Source organism: Chaetodon trifascialis, chromosome 16, assembly GCF_039877785.1.
Source record: "Chaetodon trifascialis isolate fChaTrf1 chromosome 16, fChaTrf1.hap1, whole genome shotgun sequence".
NCBI lineage: Eukaryota > Metazoa > Chordata > Actinopteri > Chaetodontiformes > Chaetodontidae > Chaetodon > Chaetodon trifascialis.
In genome coordinates this window covers 1470784-1495204 of record NC_092071.1, presented here as the reverse complement: position 1 = coordinate 1495204, position 24421 = coordinate 1470784, and the positions used below count along the sequence as shown (strand labels likewise).

General features: G+C 46.9%; 1 protein-coding gene across 6 annotated transcripts in view; it reads right to left on the bottom strand.

Annotated features, from left to right (window-relative positions):
- Positions 1-5289: 5289 nt before the first annotated feature.
- The window catches only part of ncam1a (neural cell adhesion molecule 1a), a 221899-nt gene continuing 202767 nt past the window's right edge, over positions 5290-24421 (bottom strand). For 2 of the 6 annotated variants that reach the window (XM_070982425.1, XM_070982426.1), the window contains 4 exons: positions 12064-12271; positions 11053-11169; positions 10128-10583; positions 5290-5437 (listed from right to left, as the gene is read on the bottom strand). In XM_070982425.1, coding sequence (XP_070838526.1) covers positions 5317-5437; positions 10128-10583; positions 11053-11169; positions 12064-12271 — 902 coding nt within the window. In that variant the 3' untranslated portion in view covers positions 5290-5316. Of the gene's footprint in view, positions 5438-10127; positions 10584-11052; positions 11170-12063; positions 12272-19532; positions 21108-24421 lie in introns of those variants that run through there. The other 4 variants (XM_070982427.1, XM_070982428.1, XM_070982431.1 and 1 more) reach the window with 2 other exon arrangements.

The following is a 24421-nucleotide window of genomic DNA, read 5'->3' as shown; positions in this document are numbered from 1 at the left end:
ATTAAATCATTTCCTCATCTAATACTTCAGGTTTCACATCTGAGCAGATTCAGAAATGAACGTCAGTTCCTTCATCCTTCATGTGTTCACAAAGTGGTGAACCTCCTCCATCCTTTATGATCGACTGAACCTTTCCAGGACGCTCCTTTCATACCCATCATGATCCTCTCACCTGTCACCAATGTGCCTGTTTACCTGTGGAATGATCCAAACAGGTGTTTCTGGAGCGTTCCACATCTTTGTGTCTGTGAAGCTTATCGCTGCTTCTTCTCTTCTTCTTTTGTTCAGTGTTACATGTTTGACCATGTGGATATTAACGTGTGTATTTGTCTTTAAATCTGAACTTTCAGCTCAGCAGTGTGTGGAGGTGTTTTCTCTGTTCAGCATTAAAGAGCTGATATTCTCCAGTTTTAACTGGTTTGAAACAGTGAATATTTCTTTAATTCACAGGTTATTCTCAGTACTTTCTTCTGTATTTTGATACATATTAAAGTTTGATGAACTGTACATTTTATCACTGATCTCATTTATTGTCATTGTTGGTAAAAATCAGCTGTTAAAGTTGGGTTTAAAACTTCGTAAAGGAAGAAAAAAGCTTTCCAATGTTTTTTTTTCTTTACCTTTATTGAACACAAGAATTTCTGGCAGAATGCAAAGTCAAACTGTGTTTCCCTCTTTCCTCAGTTAGTATTCAGTATTTACACCGGTGACAGTGGACGGACAGACGGACAGAGGAGCATCTATCGCTGTCCCGCCTACACTGAGCTCTGGACCAATGAGTGAGCAGCTGTTGGCGGTCGCTCGGCAGGATGTTTTTCTCTTTTCGAAGCCTGAAAGATTCACGTTGCTTTGTCTGAGAAGAAGAAGAAGCCGGCCGCCTCTGACTGGAGGAGGAGACGTCTTCACTCCTCCTGAGCTTCAGGAGGACTTTTCATGGAAAAATTGGTCCCACGTTTTCGATTCCAGAACGTTTTCAAGCTCGTTTTTTTGGACGAAACAAAAAGCTCACGTGTTTTGTTTTTTTTTGTAGATTTTCACACAGTAAATCTCTCGTTTTTTCTTTTTTTAATTACATTTCAGAGCTTTGTGAAGCAAAAATAAAGAGTTTGGGAAACAAGTTACACAAAAGACCAACACAACACAAAGCCGTCATTCTTCCTTCTTAAACTGGGACTTCTTTTCAACCTTAAACCTGACAAGTCCAACGCGCTGAGACGTTTCGGAGAATACGGGACCTGAGGAGAGCGCCGCCGTGTGGAGCTCTGCTGGACGCCAGTGATGACGTGGCTTCCAGTTTATTACAGGTGGGCTCTGATCTCTGCAGCTCTGGCCATCACTTCTTTGTAATCGGTGAACTCTGTACTCACCAGGTTAACTGACGCGATGGACAGGTGAGACTCTGGAGCAGTCAGACAGGTGAGCGAGGACACTGGAGATGCTGGTAACTCTGGTTTAGTCTAAATATCCTCCAGTTCTTTTCAGTTTGAGTCTGGTTTTATCTCTTTGACTGAAAACAGAGTTGTGCTGGTCAGAGCGTCCTCAGGTGGACTGGACCTGGTCCTCCTGACCTCTCATGGTGCACAGCTGCAGTGAGAAGTCAGGCTGAACCAGGATGAAGCTTCATTGGCTCATCTCACCTTTCAGCTTTGTTTGGCTCACCTCTGAGCATCCTGTCTGACAGTCCAGGTGTTTTCAGACCCCATCAGTTACCTGCTGAGTACAGCTTTCATCATCAGCGCAGAGACAACGGTAAAACCTTTGAAAATGAGATAAACCAGAATTGTCCTTCAGCGAGGACGGCGTGAAGGACTCATCGTCCCAGAAAACGACACTATCCGCCTGTGAGACGTCCATGAGACATAAACCTGCAGAGGAGGGAGACGTGAAACCTTTACCGGGCGGACGGCGAGAGGAAGGGAGCGCACGCCGTCGTTTTGGGACTCAAAGGCACTGTGTCTTCCAGTTTGCTGCTGTCAGACTACTATCAGCTACGTCACACTCAGACTATCTGCTCGACTCTATGACGAAGGACACAATGGATTCACACACTCACAGTGCACTAGCTTGCAGTCTAAAGTAGGAGGAACGTTGTACAAAAAAAAAAGATGGCAGACTCGATCGACCCTCCAAACCCACAGCAGGGACTATGGCTTGACAAAGAGCATCTTCAGTCCGTTCTTCACGTTCGATGCGTAAAAAGAAACCTTTAAACATCGCAGACCAATTTCCTTCCTGGTTCGTTAAAGAGGCCACGTTCACTTTAGTTTAACAGGGACGCAGAGGCTTCGCTTCGCGGCTTCAGAGCGTACATTCATCGGCAGACGCAGCGTTAATCTCAAAGTCTGAGGAGCTGCGAGCGCTCGGCCTGTTTCATCAGCGTGAGACGCTCATTCGCCAAATACAAGACGAGGATCGCCACCACACGCACCTGTGTCCACAGCGCACGCTAACAACCATTATCCTAAAATAATGCACATTAAACAAGACTGCAAAGGCAGCGTGAACTGGTCTGGAACTGGTCAAGTCCTGTATTTTAGTACTTCACTCAGGTACTTCATCCTTCTACTCCACTGCATCTCTTTCCTCTCCATCATTTATTTGATAACAGATTATAATACGAGATTTGAATAAAACATGATGTCATTAAAGATTTAAAGTCATTGAAATGAGCTCCATCTTTACCAGCTGCACCATTAAAGTCATGAACACATTCATGCATCAGTAATTAGAGTCAGCTGATTTCTGCTTTTACTTTTGGTACTTTGAGTACATTTTGTTGGTAAGACTTTTGTACTTTTACTGAAGGACCTGAGTACTTCGCATGTTGTACACTGATGGCGGCGGTCATGTGACCAGCTGGTGTGCGTCTGGAATGTTTGTGCTGGTTCGTCAGTCTGAGCTGACGGCAGTAACCGTGAAGGAGTTTCATCCTTTGGTTGAGTTTTTACTGGTTTTCACAGGTGTTCAGGCTGGTGACCATCCAGGCTCAGGCTAGCGCTGCTGAACACGGCGAGGATGCTAATGATGCGAATTCTGCCACACGCAGGCTCCTCGCCTGATTTCAGGGTTTTGTTTCAGCACTAAACAGACGAGCACGCCGCGCTCACACCTGTGTAACGCTGCTGAACAAAGCGAGCACAGTCCTTTGAAACGGCCCTGAAGTCAAAACCATCCAAACTGTTTGTGGCTCTGTTTAATTTAACTTAAATCTGAATTTCCTGCTTTAGAGCACCTTTAATATCAGGCCAAGCATCACAGACAAAGAACTTACAGAAAGCAGAACTTGTGCTCAGATTATAGTGATTAAGTGGATTTCGTGATAAACTGTCCTAAACCTACAATACAAGACACGTCAGACGAATTAAAGACGGAAACGCGAGCTGGTGGAGGCAAACTCACACTGACGACAGCTGTGGAGAAAGACAGGAAGTGATGACTGAGGGTCGAAGCAGTGAGGAGCTGAGTGAGCACAGAGAAGGCAACGATGGCTGGAAAACCAGAGAAGACGCTAACGCTGGTTAACCCGGAGGAAACGAACTGAAGCTGATGTTCAAGGAAACTAAAGCCGGCGAGGGTCCACGTGAGGACCGCTCGGTCCAACCGGCCGACTCAAACTGCTGGCAGGACATTCTGAGTCACTGCGGAGCCCAAACCTGTCAGGTAACAACTGGTCCGAAATGCTTAAAGACGAGGCGGCCTACAGAGTCACGTTAGCATGAGCGACCGAAAGCTAACGCGTGGGGTCAAACATTACCAGCAGTTTCCCTCACACGACCCGAGACGGTTCAAAGTTCACGAGAGGTCGAACTCAACTGGCAAACGGTTTCTATCGATCCATTAAATTTAACGAACGTTCACTATGTTTCTACTTCCTCGATCAAACGCAGGACTTTCAGCCTGGTTTCCGTTCTTCACATCCTGCAGCGTCCTTCCTCATTGGCCCAGCTTGTACATCCTCCAGGGACCACAGGAACACACCTGCCGTGTTTGGTCACATGATCGTTTTCTGACTGTACGAGTTACGAGAGCAGTTTGACCAAACGACGGTGGACTTTAGGACACTTCAGACACGAAGGACGCAGCAGGACCAGGCAGCGTCTGCTGTCCTGTTGTCTGACAGGAGACAATCTTGAACGTGACCATCTGAACTCAACCCTGTCTGCTAAAAGCTCGCGTTCGACAGCAAATGACGATGCTAACACCTGGCTGTAGCATGCTAGCGGCTAAACCTCAGATGACTCGTTTTATGATCAAAAACCAGCGAGTCGACAGTTTTGCTAAGAGCCAAAAATCAAGCAAGTGCAACAACAAAGACACAGAGAGCTAATATCACTTATGACTCGGACAGTGAGAAGGTCAGCTTAGCGTCCGCTCATCACAGCTTCTCTCAGAGTTTAGTGGCCTTCACTGAACCACGTGGACACCATCCATCCTCTGACCCCGTCCCAATGGAGTCCACATGGTACAAAAAGGCTGCACTTTAAGGGCCGAAAACCCCCAAAACACAAGAAAATGTGCTCGTGAGCATCCTCCGTGCAGCCGCTGCGTTTCTTTCATGACGTATGAGATGAGGCTGAAATACACGAGCTTTCAGGGAGAGGGTCGAGACCCCCGAGTGTGGACTTTTACAGCATGATCAATCTTTCTTCGGTGTCTTCTTCTGTTTCTCGTTGACTGAAATGATTTGTGGACCAGAACCGTATGGAGACAACATGTAAGAAAAAAAACACATCTAAAGAGGAACCGAACGACAGCAACATGTACAGAAATACAGTAACTCTGCAGGAACAGGCATGCTAACGTCTAATCTCTAGCCCTGGAAATAACACATTAAAAAAAGCTAAATAGGCAGTAACGTCTGCACATTATTCAAACACAACAAAATATCCACAAAGGAAAAAAGACCCATAATCCATTACCACGATGATGACCGTACTGCATGAAGAAGAGTCTTCTGTGTGGGGGCAGTAATCTGTGAGTAAAGCTACAGTCCATCCACGGTTTTCTAGAGGAAAAGATTCTGTCCAGCGTTTAACAGCTGATCAATTTAACATTACAAAGGAGATGGAGGGCGTGTGGCGCCCCCTGTGTGACTGGAGGACTAAGGCGTGAGCATGAGGTCTTTACATTTCCCTGGTCAGAAGACACTGTAGAAAGAAACTCATGATTTGTAGCTTTTCTGATGCGATGGGGAGGTGTGTGACATTGCTTTGAGGTTTCAGTGACTGTGACCCCCCCCCCCCCCCCCTTAAAAACCCACTCCCATCCCTCCCTCCCCTAAAACCCTCTTCTTCCCGCTGGCGCTGGTCGGAGAAGTTACGCTTTACTCTCATTGCCGTTGGCCTGAGGAGCCTCGTTGGGGACTGTCTTCACCTCGGCCGTGGCGTTCTTCACCTCCGTCTCGCCTTTGGCGTTATCGTCCTTCGCCGTCTTACCGCTGTGGGGGCAAACGGCAGCAGGGGACAACCGGAGAGAGACAAAAAGAGAGGAGAGTCTGTTAAGAGCGAATCAGGACGTCTCTGAACTGTCTGCTCTGAGCCGCCTTTTGTGCCATTTCTCAAAGAGAGAAGAAAAAATGGGGGAAAACATGCAGGATGCTTTGAGGGAATTTGTTTTCCCTCCTGGAACTGAATGCATTTCACACATAATGGGATCAAGCTCACTATCCTAGCCAGACATCAAATAAGAGTACATGGATGTCACAGCTATTTTCAAGGAACAATGAATGCTGATGTGGAATGAGACGGCCGGTACAGTCGGCACAATGCATGAAAGAATGAGACACTGAGGCATAACCTACAACACAAACTACAATTCGCAAGAGGATTACACGCCGTCTGGACTCAGTCAGGACACAAAGGAGAGACACTTTAAAGCCATACTTCACTCCGCTCGGACGTTTTCTGCTGTGGGCTCGCGCAGCCCCGCTGGAGCAGATTTTCTCGTAATGAGCTGCTGCAGCTTCTGTTTGTTTCACTGCTGCGTCACACGGCGTCGTCTGAATCAACGCGCTGCTGCCGACACGTATGCACGCTCTCTGTGGGCCGTTCAGGTCAGGTCAGGAAGCGTCCCGAACACAGGAACCAGAAACAAATCCACCACCTCAAAGCGCCTTTATGCTTCATTGATCTTTAGAAACTTCCCTGATGTTACTGTAAATAATCTGTTATTGACCCCACAAGAGCTCCACTAGCACCCCCTAGTGGCCGCAAGGTCTATTGCATCCCACACTAAATGATACTGTGTGTGGAGCGATGGCGAAACTCGGGGTCTTCGTAAGGAAGCAGATTCATCCTCTTGGGAACATGAATGTTGTCAATCTGCCTGTGAGATCATCAAAACGATGATCGTGGTTCTAAAGGGAACGTCAACAAATGGAAAAGGTTCTTCCTCTGGGGAGCATGAGTGCACGGCACAGGAGGAAAGCTGGTGGAGTCACCACAGACATTCAGATTCATCCTCAGAGGACCACAAACGTCCACTGAATGCATCCGTCTGTCAGCGTTAGAGACAGCTGGTTATGAACTAAAGTTCTGTGTTTAGAAACGCGTCGCAGGTGTGATCAGGCATCAGAATCCTGTCATGGCTGCGAGGGAAGGAGCTCATAACAGAAGAGCCGCCTTTAATCTAAAGAACAAGAGGAACACATGAACAAACAGGGCTGTCTTTGATTCCGATCCAGATGCAGAAACTCTTCACATATTACGTACGACCTGAAGCTAACCGCTAATAGATGACGCTGAAGCTTCCTCATCTTTAACGCCACATTTCTGAGCGTTCACCTTCAAAAGTCAAACAATACAAGACCTAATCCTGACAGCACGAGCCCCCACAGATGCATCTGAGGCATCTAGTCGCCTCGATAACGCCTGAATCAAAGCAAACCAACAGCTGACAGGTCTGCACAAAACGACCTGCTTTCATTGTGATTCGTTAGCAGAAACGTCGCCTTTCAACGCTCTCACGTCTCGTTGTGACACCAGATTCAGCCTGAACAAGCTGAGCGACGAGGTGAGGTTACGGTATCAAAGCCTGCTGGGTAAGTTTAGTCAACAGGTGGAAACACAGCACGTTCACACGCCGAGAGGATCTCCAGCATCTTCAGCTGCTGGCCTTTAATCCGTCAACCCCTTCACGCAGCACTACCTATAACTGTGTCACTCCAAGTCAATGGGCACTACATCGCTTTCATGGACGTTAATCATACTTCCAGCTAATGCACTTCGAGCACCTGCACCCTTTCAGAACCATCCAGGCTTCTGTTCCACCGCATCATTAGAAAGAGCTCTCACATCATGGAGAGCGATTCACAGCTACACTTACTGACTGAAACTTTGTTTAAACACGACGAGCAGCGGCATCATGAAAGACATTCAGCGCGTGAGGGTCTTCGTTCTGTGGACAGATCTGCAAAGATACGTCTCCACTTGAGAGGAAACGCGTCCTGAGGAGGAGTACGTCACTCAGGAGTTCATTAAACCCACAAGGAGCCTGACGAGAGGCTGCAGAGCTGGGACGCTGAAGAAGGATCACCGCACAGATGAGTGGGAGAGCTGTGCGTCACGGCTGTCAACGAGTTATGAAGAAAAATCCCTCCATGACAAGTTTGGTTCTGTCGAGGTGATGCTGAGCTGACAACGGCGCTGCATCCAAGCAGCACTTCATCACTGCCACCGTCTGATGGCCATCTGAAGGAGGGAGAGTGGACTGACTGTCAGGGAGCCTCTGTAATCCTCCTCTGCCACACATTTCTCATCATCCTCACAGGGCGTCAGGAATCAGGAACATCTGCAAACTGCAAAAGGCCGAACCTCCAAATAATAAGTCTCCAGACGGCGCTGAAATGAAGTCTGAGCGCACGAGTCAAAGCAGAAGACGAGGCTCAGACCGGCTTTTTCAGAGGCCTTCAGTCTCTATTATCCTTCATCGAAACGTAGAGGACACAGAACGATGAAGACGTGACAGCTGACTGAACAGGCTGGTTCACCCTGAGGAACCGTCTTCTGCAGCGTCCTCAGCTGGACGACACCTCCTCTCTGACGGAGGGAGGCTTTTCTGGCTGAGAGCGGCGAGACTTCAAGCTTATTTTTCCAGCCTGGACAAACTGAGCTCTGCTGTATTTTTGCAGCCATGAGGTTGTTGTTACTGCGTTAACAGTCGGCTATAGATTACAGTCTGTGGCGTCCGATGGCAGATGGACGGAAGACCCTGAAGCCTGTTCGCCGTTAGCAGTCACAATAAACCGTCAGGGCATAATGGAAAGCTGCTTACACGACGTGGACAGGCGTGTAATTTGAAGAGGTTGAGGCTTATTTGAATAGTTTTGACCATCGTTTCTGGCGGTTATGATAACATTACATTCATCAAAGTCACACCGCTGAGCTGCGTTTATCCAGACTATCTAAAGCGCTTTATTTGGAGATTTTAATGATGTGCAAAATATTTACATGGAACTGAGTCAGTTACTAAACCCTCTGTGTTTCTGTTGAGTCTGGAAGTCCTCTCATGCGCTTTGAGGAGGACGAGGCTGCACGTTGTTCCTCTGTGTTCACACTTTAAGGACTTTAAAGCCAAAGCGAGTGCGCATGTGATGCTGGTGGCAATCCACAAAGTGAAGCCACAACAAAGGTCAAAGGTGACACAGGAAAATGTGAGAGTTTGGGTCATTTTCTCTACAGCTTGGTGAACCTGAGGGTTCGCTGACCTTCTCACTGTTTATGCTTCTTATTCATGGAAACAATGGCCACAACTATGAAAATAAGAGCGGATTGATCCTTGATTGTTCTCCACTGCTGCTGTTCAGTGTTTCTGGGATTCCTGGAGCGTGAACAAAAACAAAAGGCTTCATTCAGCGACACGTTTCCCGTCGTGATGCAGCAACGGTTCAACAACAATATCAATTATTATCAGCTGTGATCGTTTACACCTACATGCTAATTAGGCTGAAACAGACAGCGGCTGTATGAAGAGCTGAGGCCATCAAGTGAGCAAACAAACAGGTGGAGGGTGGAGGTGGTGGTTGGATGAAGACGCGCTGGTAGCATCCCACTGGACTGTACTCGTCTGCCGTTCTTAAAGGAAAGCTCCACCCTTAAATCTTCCTACAATCGTCATCATCCTCATCAGGTGCAACTTTTCTTCACCTTCGTTATTTCTTTCACGTATATTTCTTTCATTTCCCAGAATCCGCACCCTCAGAAACGTCTTTAATGTCTTTAAATAAAAGGTGGGCGGATGTAAAAAAGCTGGTTTCATCCAGCTTTTTGAAACTGGGGCATGTCTCCAATCACAGCTGTGCTCCCTCTTCAAACTCAAACATGGTCTCTGGCTGCATTTCATTCAGGGATAATGAGGCTGTTGTTAGTGGGGATGTTGTTGTCTCTGCCTCTGGATCCTTTCCTAAAATATACATGTATATTTACTGAACGCTGGTGCCAAGCCCGCAGCCAAACGGCTTTCCAGCAGCACATCAGGCAACGCCGTCACCATCTAGTGCGAGGCAGCGGTGATGAAAGCGGAGGAGCCCGACGCTTTCTGCTGTTATTTTTAACCCCACTTTTTAGTGCACTTGAGCTCCTTCACCACGTAATGAAGACGAGAGGCTTTGATCTGAGCTGCAGGACTGTTCGAGGCGCGTCTGCTCTTTAGGTCCACACAGAAAGAGTGTTTTCCTTCACTTTTTGGCCTCTTGTTCACACACAAACAGTTTTCAGTCACTGAAGTGCAGATTTTTAAAGACGTTTGGACGCAATGACGTCAAAGCTCAGTGCAAACATGCACATGGCTGAAGAACAATGGTGGGCGACAGGTTAGCTTACGCTTGGTTTGCATTAACCCTCAGAAAGCAGTTCAATGATTGAAGAAATGTGTTAAATATCTAGAAATACATAATAATCGACCACTGAACGCTCAGAATGTAACTGATGCGTCGCTGATTTAGACTCTAGCGCCACCTTCTGGACCACAGGCTCGTTTGAGGGTTGTTTTGTCGTGTGGACAGATTTTTGAGACAAAACTTTTGGGTGGATTCTTTTCCTTTAAAAATGGCAGACGTTTGTGGGCTGCTGGGATGCTACCAGAGCAGAAGCGGAGGAAGTTGAGGAATGGGGATGTGGCAGTGTTCATACTCATTTTGGGCCGGTGTGGTGGAGTCTGTGCACGGGGCTTTGGCCGCTTCCTTGGTTGAGCCATCTACTTGTAAGTCCTTATTCTGGGTGCCGTCGGGGGCTCTGACTGGGTCACGCTGGCTCTGCGGCCTGTCGGCATTAGCAGAGGGCGGGCCGACTGGCTCTGAGGGCGTCGGGTTGGACGGAGGGGGGACTTTAGGGGTGTCGCTCAGGTCGACCAGGGGCCCCACATCAGGCTGGGTGTTAGCTTTAAGCGGACTGGGCTGGGCAGCAGGGCTGTTTTTGGGGGAGGACCTGGCGGGGGCGGCTTTGGTCGGGCTGGAGGCGCTGGTGGTTAGCGTGGTGCTCTCACTAGCAGGACTGCTCTGCGCAGTGCTAAAGCTCTCAGCAACTGAGTTAGCAGCAGCGGAGGGGAGCGCGTTTACCACCGAGGAGGTGGCGTCTGCAGCAGCAGGCCTGTTCGGTCGGGAGGAGCAGGAGGAGAGGGAGGAGTGGGGAGGGGAGGAAGCACAGAGCCAAAAAAGTGAGGGACAGAAAGAAAAAGAACAACGAGAGAGGGGGGGGTGCAGGTCAGGGCATAAACAAAGTGAGAAAGTAAAATCTACAGTCAAAATGTTAGCAACAGAATCTGTGAGGGGACAAAAATAAGACGAGTATAAAGAGCAGAAAGGATCAGGATCAGGACGCTAACGTGATCTCACAGCAGACCTCAGAGGAAGCAGGTCTGAGGGGGCTCAGGAGACCCCCTCAGGACCAGGTCTACACTGCTACACGTTACAGTTAAAGACTCATGACAATGTTTAGTGGTATTTAAAAAATGGTTTTTTTTTAGGCTTCTCAGCTTTAAATCAAGTCAAAATGAATTAAAGGACAGGTCTAAATCTGGGACGCCCCCCCCCAGACTGGAGTCCTGGTCCATACTCACTCGGGTTCTGTCAAAGGCGTGGTCTCATTGGGCTCAGTGGGACCCCCTCCTTCCTGGTTTGGGGTGTGTTCTTCCTCCGTCCTCACCTCCACAATGGGCTCCTTCGACTCGTCTTTCCTGTAGTCAGAGGCCAGCACACAGTTAGCGAGCTAGCACGCTAACCTGACATCCGGCTAAAGAAGAGCATGGCCTGCTATGCTAATGAGCTGAAACCACTAAAAACACTGGTGTCGCCCTTTCAGCTGTCAGACTCGTTCTCTCATTGCAGCATCTGATCATCCTCCACCTGCATCCACCTGCAGGCTGACTCTACGCCTCCCGGGGGGCGCGTCTGTTATCGTCACGCCGCGCTCTGATCGTGCCGAGCTTTAAAGTGTTTGCTCGCCGGGAGTGACATGTTGATGCAAATATCAGCTCTGTGCATCACAATTCATCCTCAATGAATCTGTTTCATGTGAGCTGTTGACTTGAAATATTTATCTGTTGTCGTTTTGAAGCTGGGAGCTGGAACAATGAGAGGCAGATGAACAGAAGTTCACATCAAACAGAGGCTAACGGGCAATCAGCGAACAATGGCAGGGTCACATGTTCGGGGGGGGGGCGTCTGTTAAACACAGGACTGTTGTTTTCACGAGAGCTGACCTGTGACAATTTCAAGCTGTGAATCTGAACATTTACACAATCAGAATTAGAATTTATCCCCAAACATCTCTGAATGTGAGAGAAGCAGCACGTCGTCCAGCTGAGACTAAACTCAGCAGCCTCAGAGAAATGTTCCTGCATCGCAGCGAGCGGCTTTAAAATAAACAGGAAGCTCTGGAAACTGCCTTTTCTCACAATAACAGAAACTTCATTTTGACTCCGCTTTGGTCTCCACCAGCTCCTCAAACACCTGCAAAACAATGAGCCCAAAGACGCTAAAAAGCTGCAGAGATAAAAGAGTTGTTAATAATCCATGAGGTCTTCACGATGAGCAAATCTGTTCATGTCTCAGCTCTTCACTTGACTTACGTGAAAGCTGCCTTGCCCTCCTCCATGTCCTTGCTCTTGGCGCCCGGCCCGGCCTTCCCACAGAAGTTAACAGCGATGCACATGAGGAGTCCACACTTGTTGAGGAAGTAGCAGGTGACGTCCACGCCCACCAGCAGCAGGAAAAAGACAACAATGAGGATGCCTACGATGGCTCCGGTGCCCAGGCCAGAGCCGTCACCCATGGTGCCTGAGGGGCGAGGACAGCGAGACGAGCACAACAGGCAGGAAAGACAGGGGGAGAAGAGGAGTTAGGAGAGAGGAAAGGGTTCAAGATGAAGGAGAGGAGACAGGAGGAAAGTTAGAGAGGAGAGAGGGAGACAGATGGTGAAGGATGCAGTCAAGCTTTAACGTTTCAGCCATCAAGACCTCAAGTGTGTCGCTCTTTCAGGGGGAATTTGGAGACAAATCACAGCAAAGCAGGAGGAAACTAATATACTGAAACACAATAAAAGCCTCATCTGTGCCTCCACTGCAGCTGCCTGGTGTTTACTCCTGAAAACCATCATGGCCGACACAGTTGAGGTGTTCAATTTCACACACAATCACAACACCCACAGACTGACAAACACATCTGAATCAGTGTGAGGACACAGCGGATCTACGGCACGTCTCGGGTTCTATGTTAGTGTCTTTAATGAGAGGTGGTCAGTCTGCTATACACAACCAGACATCCTATCACACAGCAGGACACGACACGGGGGCGCAGGCTTACGTGGCGCTCCGATAACGGCCTCGCATCCTGTCTGAAAAGCACGGACGTGAACTTCATGGCGATCCATCCGGTCGTCGTCCAGACATTTGGCGCAGGAAGGAGAGCCAGAGGATCGCCAGAGTCGTCAGATCAACCGCAAGTGATCTCTGCACACAACTCGTGTGTTGCCACCAGCAGGACTTCCACAGAACAAAGTGCTCCATCACTCGTCCCCGGGCAATTTGTAGGGAAGCAGTCGGGCTCTGCTTTCGCAAAATTAGTCGTATATAAACATAATTTCTCGGAGACGGGGTTGTTCGGATACACAGTCTGCAAATTTGGTGCCAATCTATCTGGTAGATGTAGAGATATTTCAGCGGTGAAAGGGAACATCATTAAATCCTGCTGCTGTAGAGACGTCCAGAAAACCAGAAGCTCAGAGACAAACTGAGGTGTCTTCAGGTAACGTGACGGCAGCAGAACACAGTGGAAACACGACACGTGATGATCTGATGGTTGTATCAAAGAGCCAGGGAGCACGTTTAAACAGCAGCTGCAGTTTGAACTCTGCGCTCAGTCAGTGCAGGCTTCAGGAGTCGGACCTCTGGAATAAACACATGCTGTAATGACGACTTCTAACACCAAACCAAACTTAAACAGCTTCCATCAGCCTGTCTGCAGCTGCTCCAGCACGTTGAGAGGAAACCCAAAGGTGAAACGAGTTCGTTTGAGCAGCTGTTTATCTCGCCGTTCGCCAGCAGTCGTCACATTTACAATTCCACTTTGAGGGCAAAGTGCAGACGCAGGTTATTTTCTCCCCCAGATTATTCCACATAAACAAATGCTCATGCAGTTCAGGAATAAACAGGATTTGGGCGTCCAAGGCGGCTCAGGCTTTCCAGCTTTGCATTTCAAGAAGCTTTCTCTGCTCTCATCATTCGTTTTGGTGACATTTGTACAAACTCGGGCTAATAAATGGCCACATTTCCATATTTGCAGGCAACCTCCAAACACAAAAAAATATCAGCAGAGGTTTGAAGGAAAAGCCCAGAATCCGCCCAGTAATTCAGTGACCTCAGCCACGTCATCACAGCGTTTCTCAGTTGATTTTGTTTGAGAAAACTTGTGCTGATGCCACCGATGGACATCAAAGAAACTGCAGCGTACAGCTCAATGACCTTTCAGATGAAACGACATGGAGGTGTCTAAACTTAACGGGCATAAAACACAAGATACTTACCAGTAAATGTGAAACAGGACGAAGGTTTGGGGTGCAACGCTAACAAACTGACTCATACTGAGGTTCATACGAACGACTCGTGTTTAAGGCCGACTTACTCACACTGAGCTGCTGGGCGCCGTCTCAGCCTTTGAGCTGTTTGGAAGGTTTGCTTTTCAAAGCCGCCTTCATGTTGTCCCATGAAAGGACATGAAGGTGGAACGGGATGCAGAGACGCTTTAAAATGTCCCTTCAGAATCTCTGTCCAGTCTGACATCTCATGACACCTTACTGCCCATCATGGAAAACAAAATGAAGCAGGTCACATGATCACGAGCCGGTTCGTGTTTATCTGAAACTCGTTGTCTAAAACTTTATTATTACGTCAGAGCCACCGAGCAATCTCTTCGTCTTTTCATCAGAACTGCAGCCTCTCTTCCAGGTGAGCGACGCCCTGCTTCAGGCGGTAAAGACTGTGGCTGTAAAGGATCAAGGGCTCATCAAACTGTCTGAGGAGAGCGTGCAGCACTCTGCAGCTCGAGGACCATCTGTAGGTTTATGGAAACTGATAATAACCACGTCCCGAAGACGCAGAGGAGCAGCAGGAAATAGACACAGCACACGTGTCCTGTGGCACCTGAGCTTCAGGACGACGCCATGTTTGATGGCCTCACCTGCAGCGTGTTGTCAGCACTGTGAGGAGATCTGTACGTGATGTTCAACAGCGGCTGATATCAGACCAGACGCAGGCGACGAGCTGTCCCATCGAAACCCGAAACCCTGACCCCGCATGATCCGTTACTCAGGTTTACAGGGTGAGCTGACGTCTCGCTTCATCACATGACGCCTCTCTCTGTTTGTATGGTGACGAACACGTCCAGGCTGCACAGTTTAACACCGCCGTCCGTTATTACATCCTGTAAACACTCTGCTCCTACGAGCGCTGCCACGAAGGGCAAACGCTGGCCGCGGCGCTCTGGGCCTTTGAAGTGGGACAGTCTTGTTGACACATATCAAGTCTTAACATTCAGACTTGAAAACAGGCGTCTTTCACAATCCGGCAGCCGTTTGGCCTTCGGTGACATGATTTGCGCCCCCGTGCACGCAAACCGCCGCGGCGCCACAGGCGTCGCAGTGACTGATAACTTTTCCCTTTAAATTATTTTTCACGCCTCTCAAACATGTCATGTTTGTGTTTACTGCACTTATACGACAGATACATTAGCAAGTGAGAGCACGGCCCATGGTCAGTCTCGACTTTTCATTTATTCCCACTATCGCTGCCTCCTCGGCTGCACCGTCGTATGCAATCCTTAATTTTCTCTGATGGCTGTGATCAAAATAGCGGGAGCGTGCCACAGCTCCGTGTACAGTGCTGCAGACAACACTTGTTTTTCCTTTGCCCATCGCTTCATTTGCATTTTAACAGGCATAATAAATCATGTGGCGTGTATTCGTGCCGCGGGGGGTTTTCTCACTGAGGGAGAAATCACAAATCTACGTGTCAGGATGGACTACACAAACATTTCTCTTTACAGGCTCGTCAGGTACAATACTGAGCCAGCTCCCCAGAAGACTGCTGATAACAGACTGCATGTGATAAGCCTCAATTTCACTGAAACCACAAACACCTGAGAAATCTATAACTGGTCGATGTCCAGCATGGGCAGCCTGTCGGACTCGTGTACTGAAACCTTTATACTGGTAACTTCTACATCATTATAGCACGAACATGCTTCAGATACAGGCTGCTGATCTGAACAGAAAACAGAGAAGAACGACGACAGACTTTTGGATTTAGCCTCTCAAACGCTGCCTCACATCACGCTGCCTCCTTCTTTGCTGATTCTAATGATCCCAAACATGAAAGGCTGAATTTGAGGAAACTGATATGAACTGACGTCCCATCAAAACACGTCTGTGATGTTTAGAGGAGACGGTTTGGTGCTGCCTTAAATAACTACATGCAGAAGAAGGTAAAGACATTGTGTGTGAGGCACCATCAGAGCATCATCTGTGTACGCTGCAGAGACCAAACACACACACACACAGCGTTCGCTCCTCTGCAGCAGCAGAAACAGTTTTCAGGCCTAATTTGTTCTTATCTTGGACAGAGAGGACGCACGGTTTGACCGAGGAGTAAAACAGGCCATTAGTGCCAAACCTGAGCGGTCCAACAGACCAAAGGATCGGACTGAAACAGCCAGCTGCTGCTCACGTCACCACGTCCGTCCAGGATCAGCCGGCTCTCACCATCAAGCTCAGAGGGCGTGAAGCAGGACCGTGACGATGGGTCCGACGCCACGCTGCAGTAATGATCCGTGAGCGCTGACAGACGTGGAGACGGTCTGAGGTTCTCTTTGGATCGCTCTTCAGCTGCTCCACCTCTCCACCAGCAAACTGCTTTGATCATGTTGCTGTGAGTAGCTTCTCTGTTTTCCTTTTCTTTACGGAAAAGATGAAGCATCTTTTTAATATGGAGACTGAGTTTACTTCAGTACTTCCACTTGAAATCTGCTTGGAGTAAACACGTCTTTATCTTTGATGACTCTCACATGACCTGAAGGACTCTGACAGGTTGAAAATGGTGGGATCTGCGGTCACTGATCACGTCTCTTCAAAGGGGAAACACCTCGTGTCACAGCGTCTTTTCCACCTGATGTTGTTATGAAGATATTTTTCACTTGGTGAAACTCACAGATTCACAGTTGTTTTCAGAAAGTACATCGATTGGAGGAATATGCAGAATGTGAGAGGAACCCAGAGGTTAATGACTATAACTAGTTCAGACTGGTGGGATGAATTTTCATCTCAATAATGTTGTCATTCAGATTCTGGTCATCTGAAAATCCTTCAATCAGTCTTCACGGTTTATCTTCATCATAATCAACTTCTTATTCTTTGCTTTCCTTCTGTTCTTTGGTTCCTTTTCCCCCTGCTGCTCTTCTTCTGTGGTTGCTGCATTGGCCTCATTTGGCTGGTTCACGTTTCTTCCACACGTCTGGAGCCTCCGCCGAGCTCAGCCACAGTGTGGCACTGCACCACCGTTACAATAACACCAACCTCAGACTCGGTTTTCCTCTCTGGCTCCAGGAGGCCGAGCTGAAAACTGACTCCTCTGACTGATTAAGATCTCTGGAAGCTCTTCATGCAGGCTGGATGGGATTTCACACATTTAAATGAACATTTCAGTTTGTAGTGAAGCAGCATGTGCTGCAAACTGATGTGTGTATCAACTTGAAAAGATATGAGGAGCCGACTCATATCTATGAAGTATGGGAGGATGAAGAGGGGAAGCATCAGAGAGAAGTTCACATCTCCTTAAATCCAGAGGGACGACGATGCTAACGGAGATGATTACTGAGGTTTTCTGATTGTTTTCTGCTTTCTGCTGAACGCTTCAGTCAGAGTTCTCTCCATCTGATTACGTCTGATTACAAACAAAAACAAAACGCAGCGCTCTGTAATAAAGAGCCACGTTGTGGGAAATGACAATTAAGAAGATGAAAGAGACGAGAAAGTGTGGAAGAACATTAGATTACAGAATAAAAACAACTTGCTTCATCTCTTAAATAAATCAGCTGATTTGATTTTAATTGATTCCACCCATACAAACATCTCATTAGGCCCATGGAGCTGACAAACTGAGTGATTTCAGCCTGGATCTGACTCCTGAACTGCAACAGGAGCTCCTGCTGGAGTCTGTATGCAGCAGATGACGCCACCGTTCGCTTCGGGGACGAGAAATATTCTGTTTATATGCAGTGCAAGTAAGTCTGCACACACTAAGATGAAGATCCTGATTAGCAAAAATGAATATCACTCAGCACTGATCAGCGCTATCATTACTCAGCAGGCACTGATGAACAACAGGAGGGACCAACAAGTGACAAAGAACACCTCAAGGGTGTCGTAAGCTCTTATTATCCTTCTGACACGATTTAACTGAGATTAAACAGCAGTGCCAGAGATAATAAACTGATGGAACATGATACTCTCTTTAGATCCAAACCAGGAAGGGAAGAAGGCCGGCGGCCATTTTTCAGCCCACAGGAAGCCTCCACAAGGAGAAGTCTACAGGTGTTTGTTTTGTCTCTGCAAGATAAATCTTCATCTGTCTTCTGATTCCTCACAGTTATTCTACCTGCAGGTGAATAACGTCAAGGCCAGAAAGGTGCTTCTGCAGCCTAAGCCACAGCCAGCGCCCCCCTCCACAGGTGACGGACCAGCTGGAAAAACCTTTGACATTTGAAGAGCTCGACGGACTGACGCTGCTTCAGATGACGACAAAAATATTCTTTCTGAAAAAAGGTGAATGTTTGTTTCCTGACTGTCTGCATTTGAAGAGCGTGCTGAAGAAAGAAGGAAAGGAGTGATCATCGGTCAAACAATCCGTCCACGTTTGTCTGGTTACTCAAAGTGTGTCAACGCTTTATTGTCTCACATTGAATTGTTGCTGATCTTGACTGCAGGAGATTCTAGACTCTTCTTTAATGCTCTGCATCCTCTCACTGCTCCACTCTGCAGGACAAACGTTTGAACAAATGGAAACTGCACAGAGGAGTCACATTTCTCAGACTGATGCCTGTTGGTTTCCAGGTTAAAGAAGAGATTTTTAAATTTCTAAATTTACTGCAGGACTACCTCAATAACAAGACAGAATCAGCTGAATCGGACGCTTAAAATGATACATAATTAAATTATGAATTGATTTTTGAAATGAATTATGCTTCCTGTCAAATGTGGGACTAAAACAAAGGGGATCTCAGGGTGGACACACTGAAGAGATCTGAACATCGAGGGTCGTTTCGGAAGGCAATTACTAAAAACATGTTTAGTTTGGAGGGAAAAGTATTTATAGAGATTAAATTTCTGTGTTGTTTCTGACTGAACGTTAGCTTGTTAGCTACAGTAGCTAGGACAAAAATCAAAGTCCTTCTGCTGCTGCTCGTCTGTGGCCCGTTGGTCCAGCTATGAGTAAGAGGACAGCGAGTGCAAAATGACAAGAGTGACATCAGGTGGTGGAAACGTGAACTACAACACGAGATAATTTAACGGTGCTGTGATGTGGGGCAGATTAAATTTTAACGTTAGAAAAAAATGCACGATAGCCTTCAGAGCGTAGCTGATAACACGTCAACGCGATAACATCAGCGTCTAATGTCAGATTCAGTCAACAAAAACTTCACTAGCCCGTAACATCGTGTGAAGCCATGTTGACGTTAGCTTGCGTACTGGTCCAGGAGTACTTTGTGTACGAACAGTCAGTATAATATACTCGTCCTCAACATTACCACACCTTTAAAACGAGCTGTTTAACAGAGGACTTTTCAGCTGCTCTAAGTTTTAAGTTTTCACTTCACGCCTACATTTGAACTATTTCAGCTGGTGCAAACCTGAAATCCACCTCAGTTAGAAATGACGTTGGACTCAGGTAAGTCTGGTGCGACCAGCGCTGATTTTTTCTAATGCTAGCGAGTTGCGTAACTCTTTCTGCTGTATCAGACCATGAATATATGGCCATATCAGGCCATAAATAAAAGAATCCATCTGTGCAAAAACAAACTGAGTAACAGAGGCTGAGGTAGCTCAGAATGAGAAGTCTCCTGTAGAAGTGAAAAGCCTCTACATGCTGTACACGTTTACCATTTGTTCAAAATGCATATCGTACCTTCTTAAATTAGGCTAAAGCCCGGCCGCTAATCTTTCAACATCTGGGTTTAACAGTCGTGTGTGGTGTAAAGCAACACTGAATGCAGAATACAGACATTTCGTTAAAGCTCCAGAGGAAAAAAAAAAGGGGCTGAAATCAGCTTCACAATGCAGAGCTTGAACAGTCAGTAAAGTCAGCGCCGTCACACATCTCAGCACGTTCCAGTGACCAAAGCTTCAGAAAGCCATGACTTTCATGAAAGAAAAAGAAACACAATTTATTTCAACCCTACAATGGTTACATGGAAATACACTGATATGTACTTACAAAAATGTCTCAGAATAGAATAATTTCACATTATTGAAAATGAAAGTTTTAGTGTTTGCTAACAGCGTTTCCGTTTTTTAGACATTTCTCTGCTTTCAGGTAAAAAGAGAACATGAACCATCAAAAAAAACAGCTGATTTCTTGAAGGTCAGTTTGAAAAGAGTATGTACACTTTGTCACAAACATGATTAGTTTTTTCTGCACAACCTTATGTCCTCTCCTAACAAGGCGGTTACATAACAATGGATTTGAAAGTGAGCATATTATAATGTCAGAAAGTAATAAACGGTCTGGACCATAACCAATGCTGAAGTTTTGTTATCTTTCCTCATTTTGTTGGGCAGGACATTTCGAGCTCGTATCCAGAAAAACAGAAATTAGGCACAGCATTTGCACTCGTCGGTTAACACATTCATAATGCTTGACTGGGGGGGGCTTCAAAGCAGCTGCATAGCAACATTCATGAATACTGGCTCATGCCTCATGTCAGCTTTCATGCAGTGTTCATGCTTTCATGTCATTTGTGACATAGCAGTGGAATGATGTGTCTGTTTAATAGGCAATAAATTCCAAAATAAAAGTCTCTTTACAATTGCCATTTCCGGTTAGCACATTGTAGACACATAATCAGACAAAGGGAATTATTCTTTTTATCGCCCCTCTAAAGGTCACGTTAAGGCATTATGAATGTGTTACTAATCATATCTAAAACAAAGCGGCTTCACTTTGTCTGTCGTGTCCCAGCAGAGCTCCCAAAGTCCACCTTTCAACAGAGACCAAACCCTCTAGAATTTGCCCTTTCTGGATCTATTCATACACAACATGAAAACAGATGAAAACAAAATATTAACAGAATTCAAATCCCCAAAATTTGAGAATGATGCAAGTACTGAGCACCCTGTAATAACTTCATAAACCAATGTCTTGACTCTTCATCTTTTTTTTATCTTGTGTGTGGCTGCACAAGGGTCAAAAGGCATAGAAAGCAAAGGAGTCTGGGCCCAAAGATTTCAAAGGCTCAGACCGTCCTCTTTCTCCTTGAACAAATTCAGTTTATGAGAGCCAGAGCACAGTCAGCATGGACAGCAGAAGAACTGCCAGACTGTACGTCACACACCGGCAGCCCAGGGTGGCTGAGGTTATCGACCAACCACGGGTGACGAGCAGGCATGGTAACATCCACACAGTTTGTTTTTTGAATGACAGAATCACAGCAGAAAAGTGTGACAAGAAAAAAAAAGATAACAAAAGCAAAAATAGAGAAAGAAATTTGCGTGTATGGCAATGTCATGGTCCATAGGTGCCCAAGGAGATCACACATGAAGACAGGAGGAGGACACGGAGAGAGGGGGAAGCAGGAGAGAAAGAGGGAAAAGAGGGAGAGATAGAAAAATAAGGTCAGAAACACAGAAATACAAGTCTGAAAGGTTATTAGAGACTGAATCGAGGAATAAAAAAGGAAGTCAAAAGAAGTCGTAGCATGTTAGTAGCACGGCAGATGACACACGGTGCGTGGCAGGCGTGGGTGGAGGGTCACACAGAAGACGTGATGGAGGATGACAACAGAAAGGAGGACGTTTCAAAGACGGGACAGGCCGAGCGCTCAGCGTTAAGGCTCTGGGTTTTAATCAGCCGCGGTGCATGATGGGAGCGTTTAGGAGGAGACAGACGACAACCTGGATGCAAGAGCACATCCACGAGAGCCAGCCTATTATCTCTCACTCGTGATGGCCAGTGGTGTGAAGCCAGCGGTGCTCAGTCGCCGCTGACGCGTAAAGCTGATCCAAAAGTCTCATTTATTCACCCATTCACTCATTAATGGAGACACTATGGACAGAAATGAGACTTTGCAGAGTCTAAAGGCTAAAGGCTGCTGTGCTATCCACTGTCCAATCAGCAGCTCCCTTTTGGCCTGTGGTGACACCGGATTGGTTTGTTGCAGCAGCACCACACAGAAACAACCTTGTAATTATGAGGGAAGGACTTTACTCTGATTAATTAATTGTTTTGTAAAATCGTAACAGGGAACACTCACATTAGAGAAAACAGCAGCGTGAGCATCATAAATTAGCTCACGTTATGATTTCCATTCTGCAACTTCGCAGAAACGCTCATTAGAAGCGTTTCCTCATTACGCTGATCAGGCTGCGATTCAGGCGCCATTATGATTCCTTCAAAACCGATTTGCTGCTGCAATTTAGCGGAATACAAATGACGTTTCTCAGAGATGATATTGGAAAGGAATGAAGGGCGCAACATCAGGTCAGAAAAGCTCTTTTATGTTTCAGAAAAACAAATCATGACTCTGGCTTACGCCTGTTTTCTTCCCATGATTCTCCAGTTCTACAGTCCGTCACCAAACACACGGGTGGTGTGATGGTGTGCACACGGAGGAGGGCGCAGCAGCACCTCGTCGTCACACCACGGGTCATGGCGGGGAGAGCGGCCCATGCAAAGCTACACATCCAAAACAGAAGCTGGTTATGAGGGTCAGGTCTACGACATGGATGGATGGGTGATCTCATGTTATCACAACGGCAAAAGTTAATAGCTGTTTTTGTAGTTTTACTCCAAAGTCAACCTTAGCCGGGGAGATTTGGATGGATCAGTCAACACCTGCCACTTTCCTGTCTGCATTAGACTGTTTACTGACCAACGTTTTCTGGCCTGAGAGTCACGATGGCATTTTGCGTCTCTTCAGCCGGGCAGCATTTTGCCTCCTGTGAGTCTGTGGCGTGCAAATGCTGCCCAGCTGGACCTGCAGAGAACAGGAAGCCAGATTCTGAAGAGGTTTTTCACACAGCAGACTCCACAGATCAGAGGAGGTAATTTAACACTGGCGTGTGTTCAGAGATCCTTTGTTCTGAAATACATTCAAATCACTTCGGTCAATATGTTTGTGGCTTTCTGAGCATGTGTTCCATACACGAAAGGCAGAACTCGTCTAAACAGATTGAAACTCACCCTCAGATCAACCCTGCATTCACAATTTGCGTCACAGTGCCAATTAAGCGTATAGAGCCACGATATGTTTCGAAAAAAGAGCAGCTGTTCGAAGCCAACATCACCGCAAACAGCTGTGAAACCTACAGAAATCAAGTGCAGATGCTGCAGCTAAAAATACACCTCAGCAATTTCCCACGAGCCCTGAAGTGAAGGAAAACAACAGCAACTGGAAGCAAAACGAGACATCCCGGGACGGAAAGAGAAACGAGGACGAGGACTAAAGGGGGGCTGACTTGGATGAAGCCCATGTGAACTTCTGCTCTGGTTGTATTATAAGTGATCCAAACCTCCCACTGCTATATGGCTGTTGCCCAGCAAGCACATGAAAAAGAAAATAACTGCTGTCTTTATGGGCCATGCACTGGCAGCCGCCGCCTCTCAGGCTCTCCAGTAAAATACGGACAAAATTAATCCAGCTGGAAGTGGCACCATGCAAAGACTGGAAGGGCTGCGTCCCCACCTCACGAGGCCACACTGTACGTTCAGGCGGTCATGGACCCTGAACTGTGAGACCCACTAAACCTGGCAGTGGAAGGAGAAAGAAGAGGCTGATAGAGGGAGAGGAGAGGATGATGTGGGAGAAAGATGCTTCTGTCTGTTTGTAAAAGCTTTGGCTCGATAACGTCCTCTATCTACACCGGGCTTAAAGGATAGAGGTGGCGTTACTCTAGATTCTTCTTATTGGCAGCAGATCCAAAAGCAAAATCCCTGTTAGTTTGTTTCTCAATACTTTCTGTTGTTCCTGCGTGTCTGCAGCTCCTCAAGGTGTCACGAATATAGAAAAGGCTCAAATATACAGTTTCACTTCCTGAAAAGGCTCACAGACTTTCTGAAACACACCTGAGCAGCGTGGATATGCTGCATTTGTCTGTCACTTCCTGCAAATGCAGTCATAATACATAGTTATTAAGCTAATTCTGACCACTTAGGAGCCATTATGAAATATTTCTAAATCTGTCCAGCACTTCCACAAATGTCTCTTTCTGACATGTTCGAGGCTCCGTCACAGCTCCATCGTGCTCTTTAAGTTGAACACTGTGCGCCTCGACACACTGTGAACTCACTGTCTACATCACAGGCCTCTAAAGGCACGGATCACTCCCAGCACGTGATCAATAATGATAAAGTTCGCTCCACTTTTTCCTCTGAAATGTCAGGTCTGACGTGCGAGAGCCCAATTAATGTGCTTCAAACCTCGTTTGTAATTTTTTTTTATCAGATTTGTTGATGTTCAGCTGACAGCTGAAACCTATTTGAAGCAATCAAGATCTCCTCTGTGAGGAAAGTGAAGGTGAGGATGGAGGAAAGACAGAGCGATGCAGAGAGAAAGAAAAGCTGACAGCTGGATGAGACAGAAGGTTAACCTGCTCTAAAGCTCAGGTTTTGTGCAATGGGGAGGCAGCCCAGTTAAAATGTGCACCTCACACACGACACAACAACA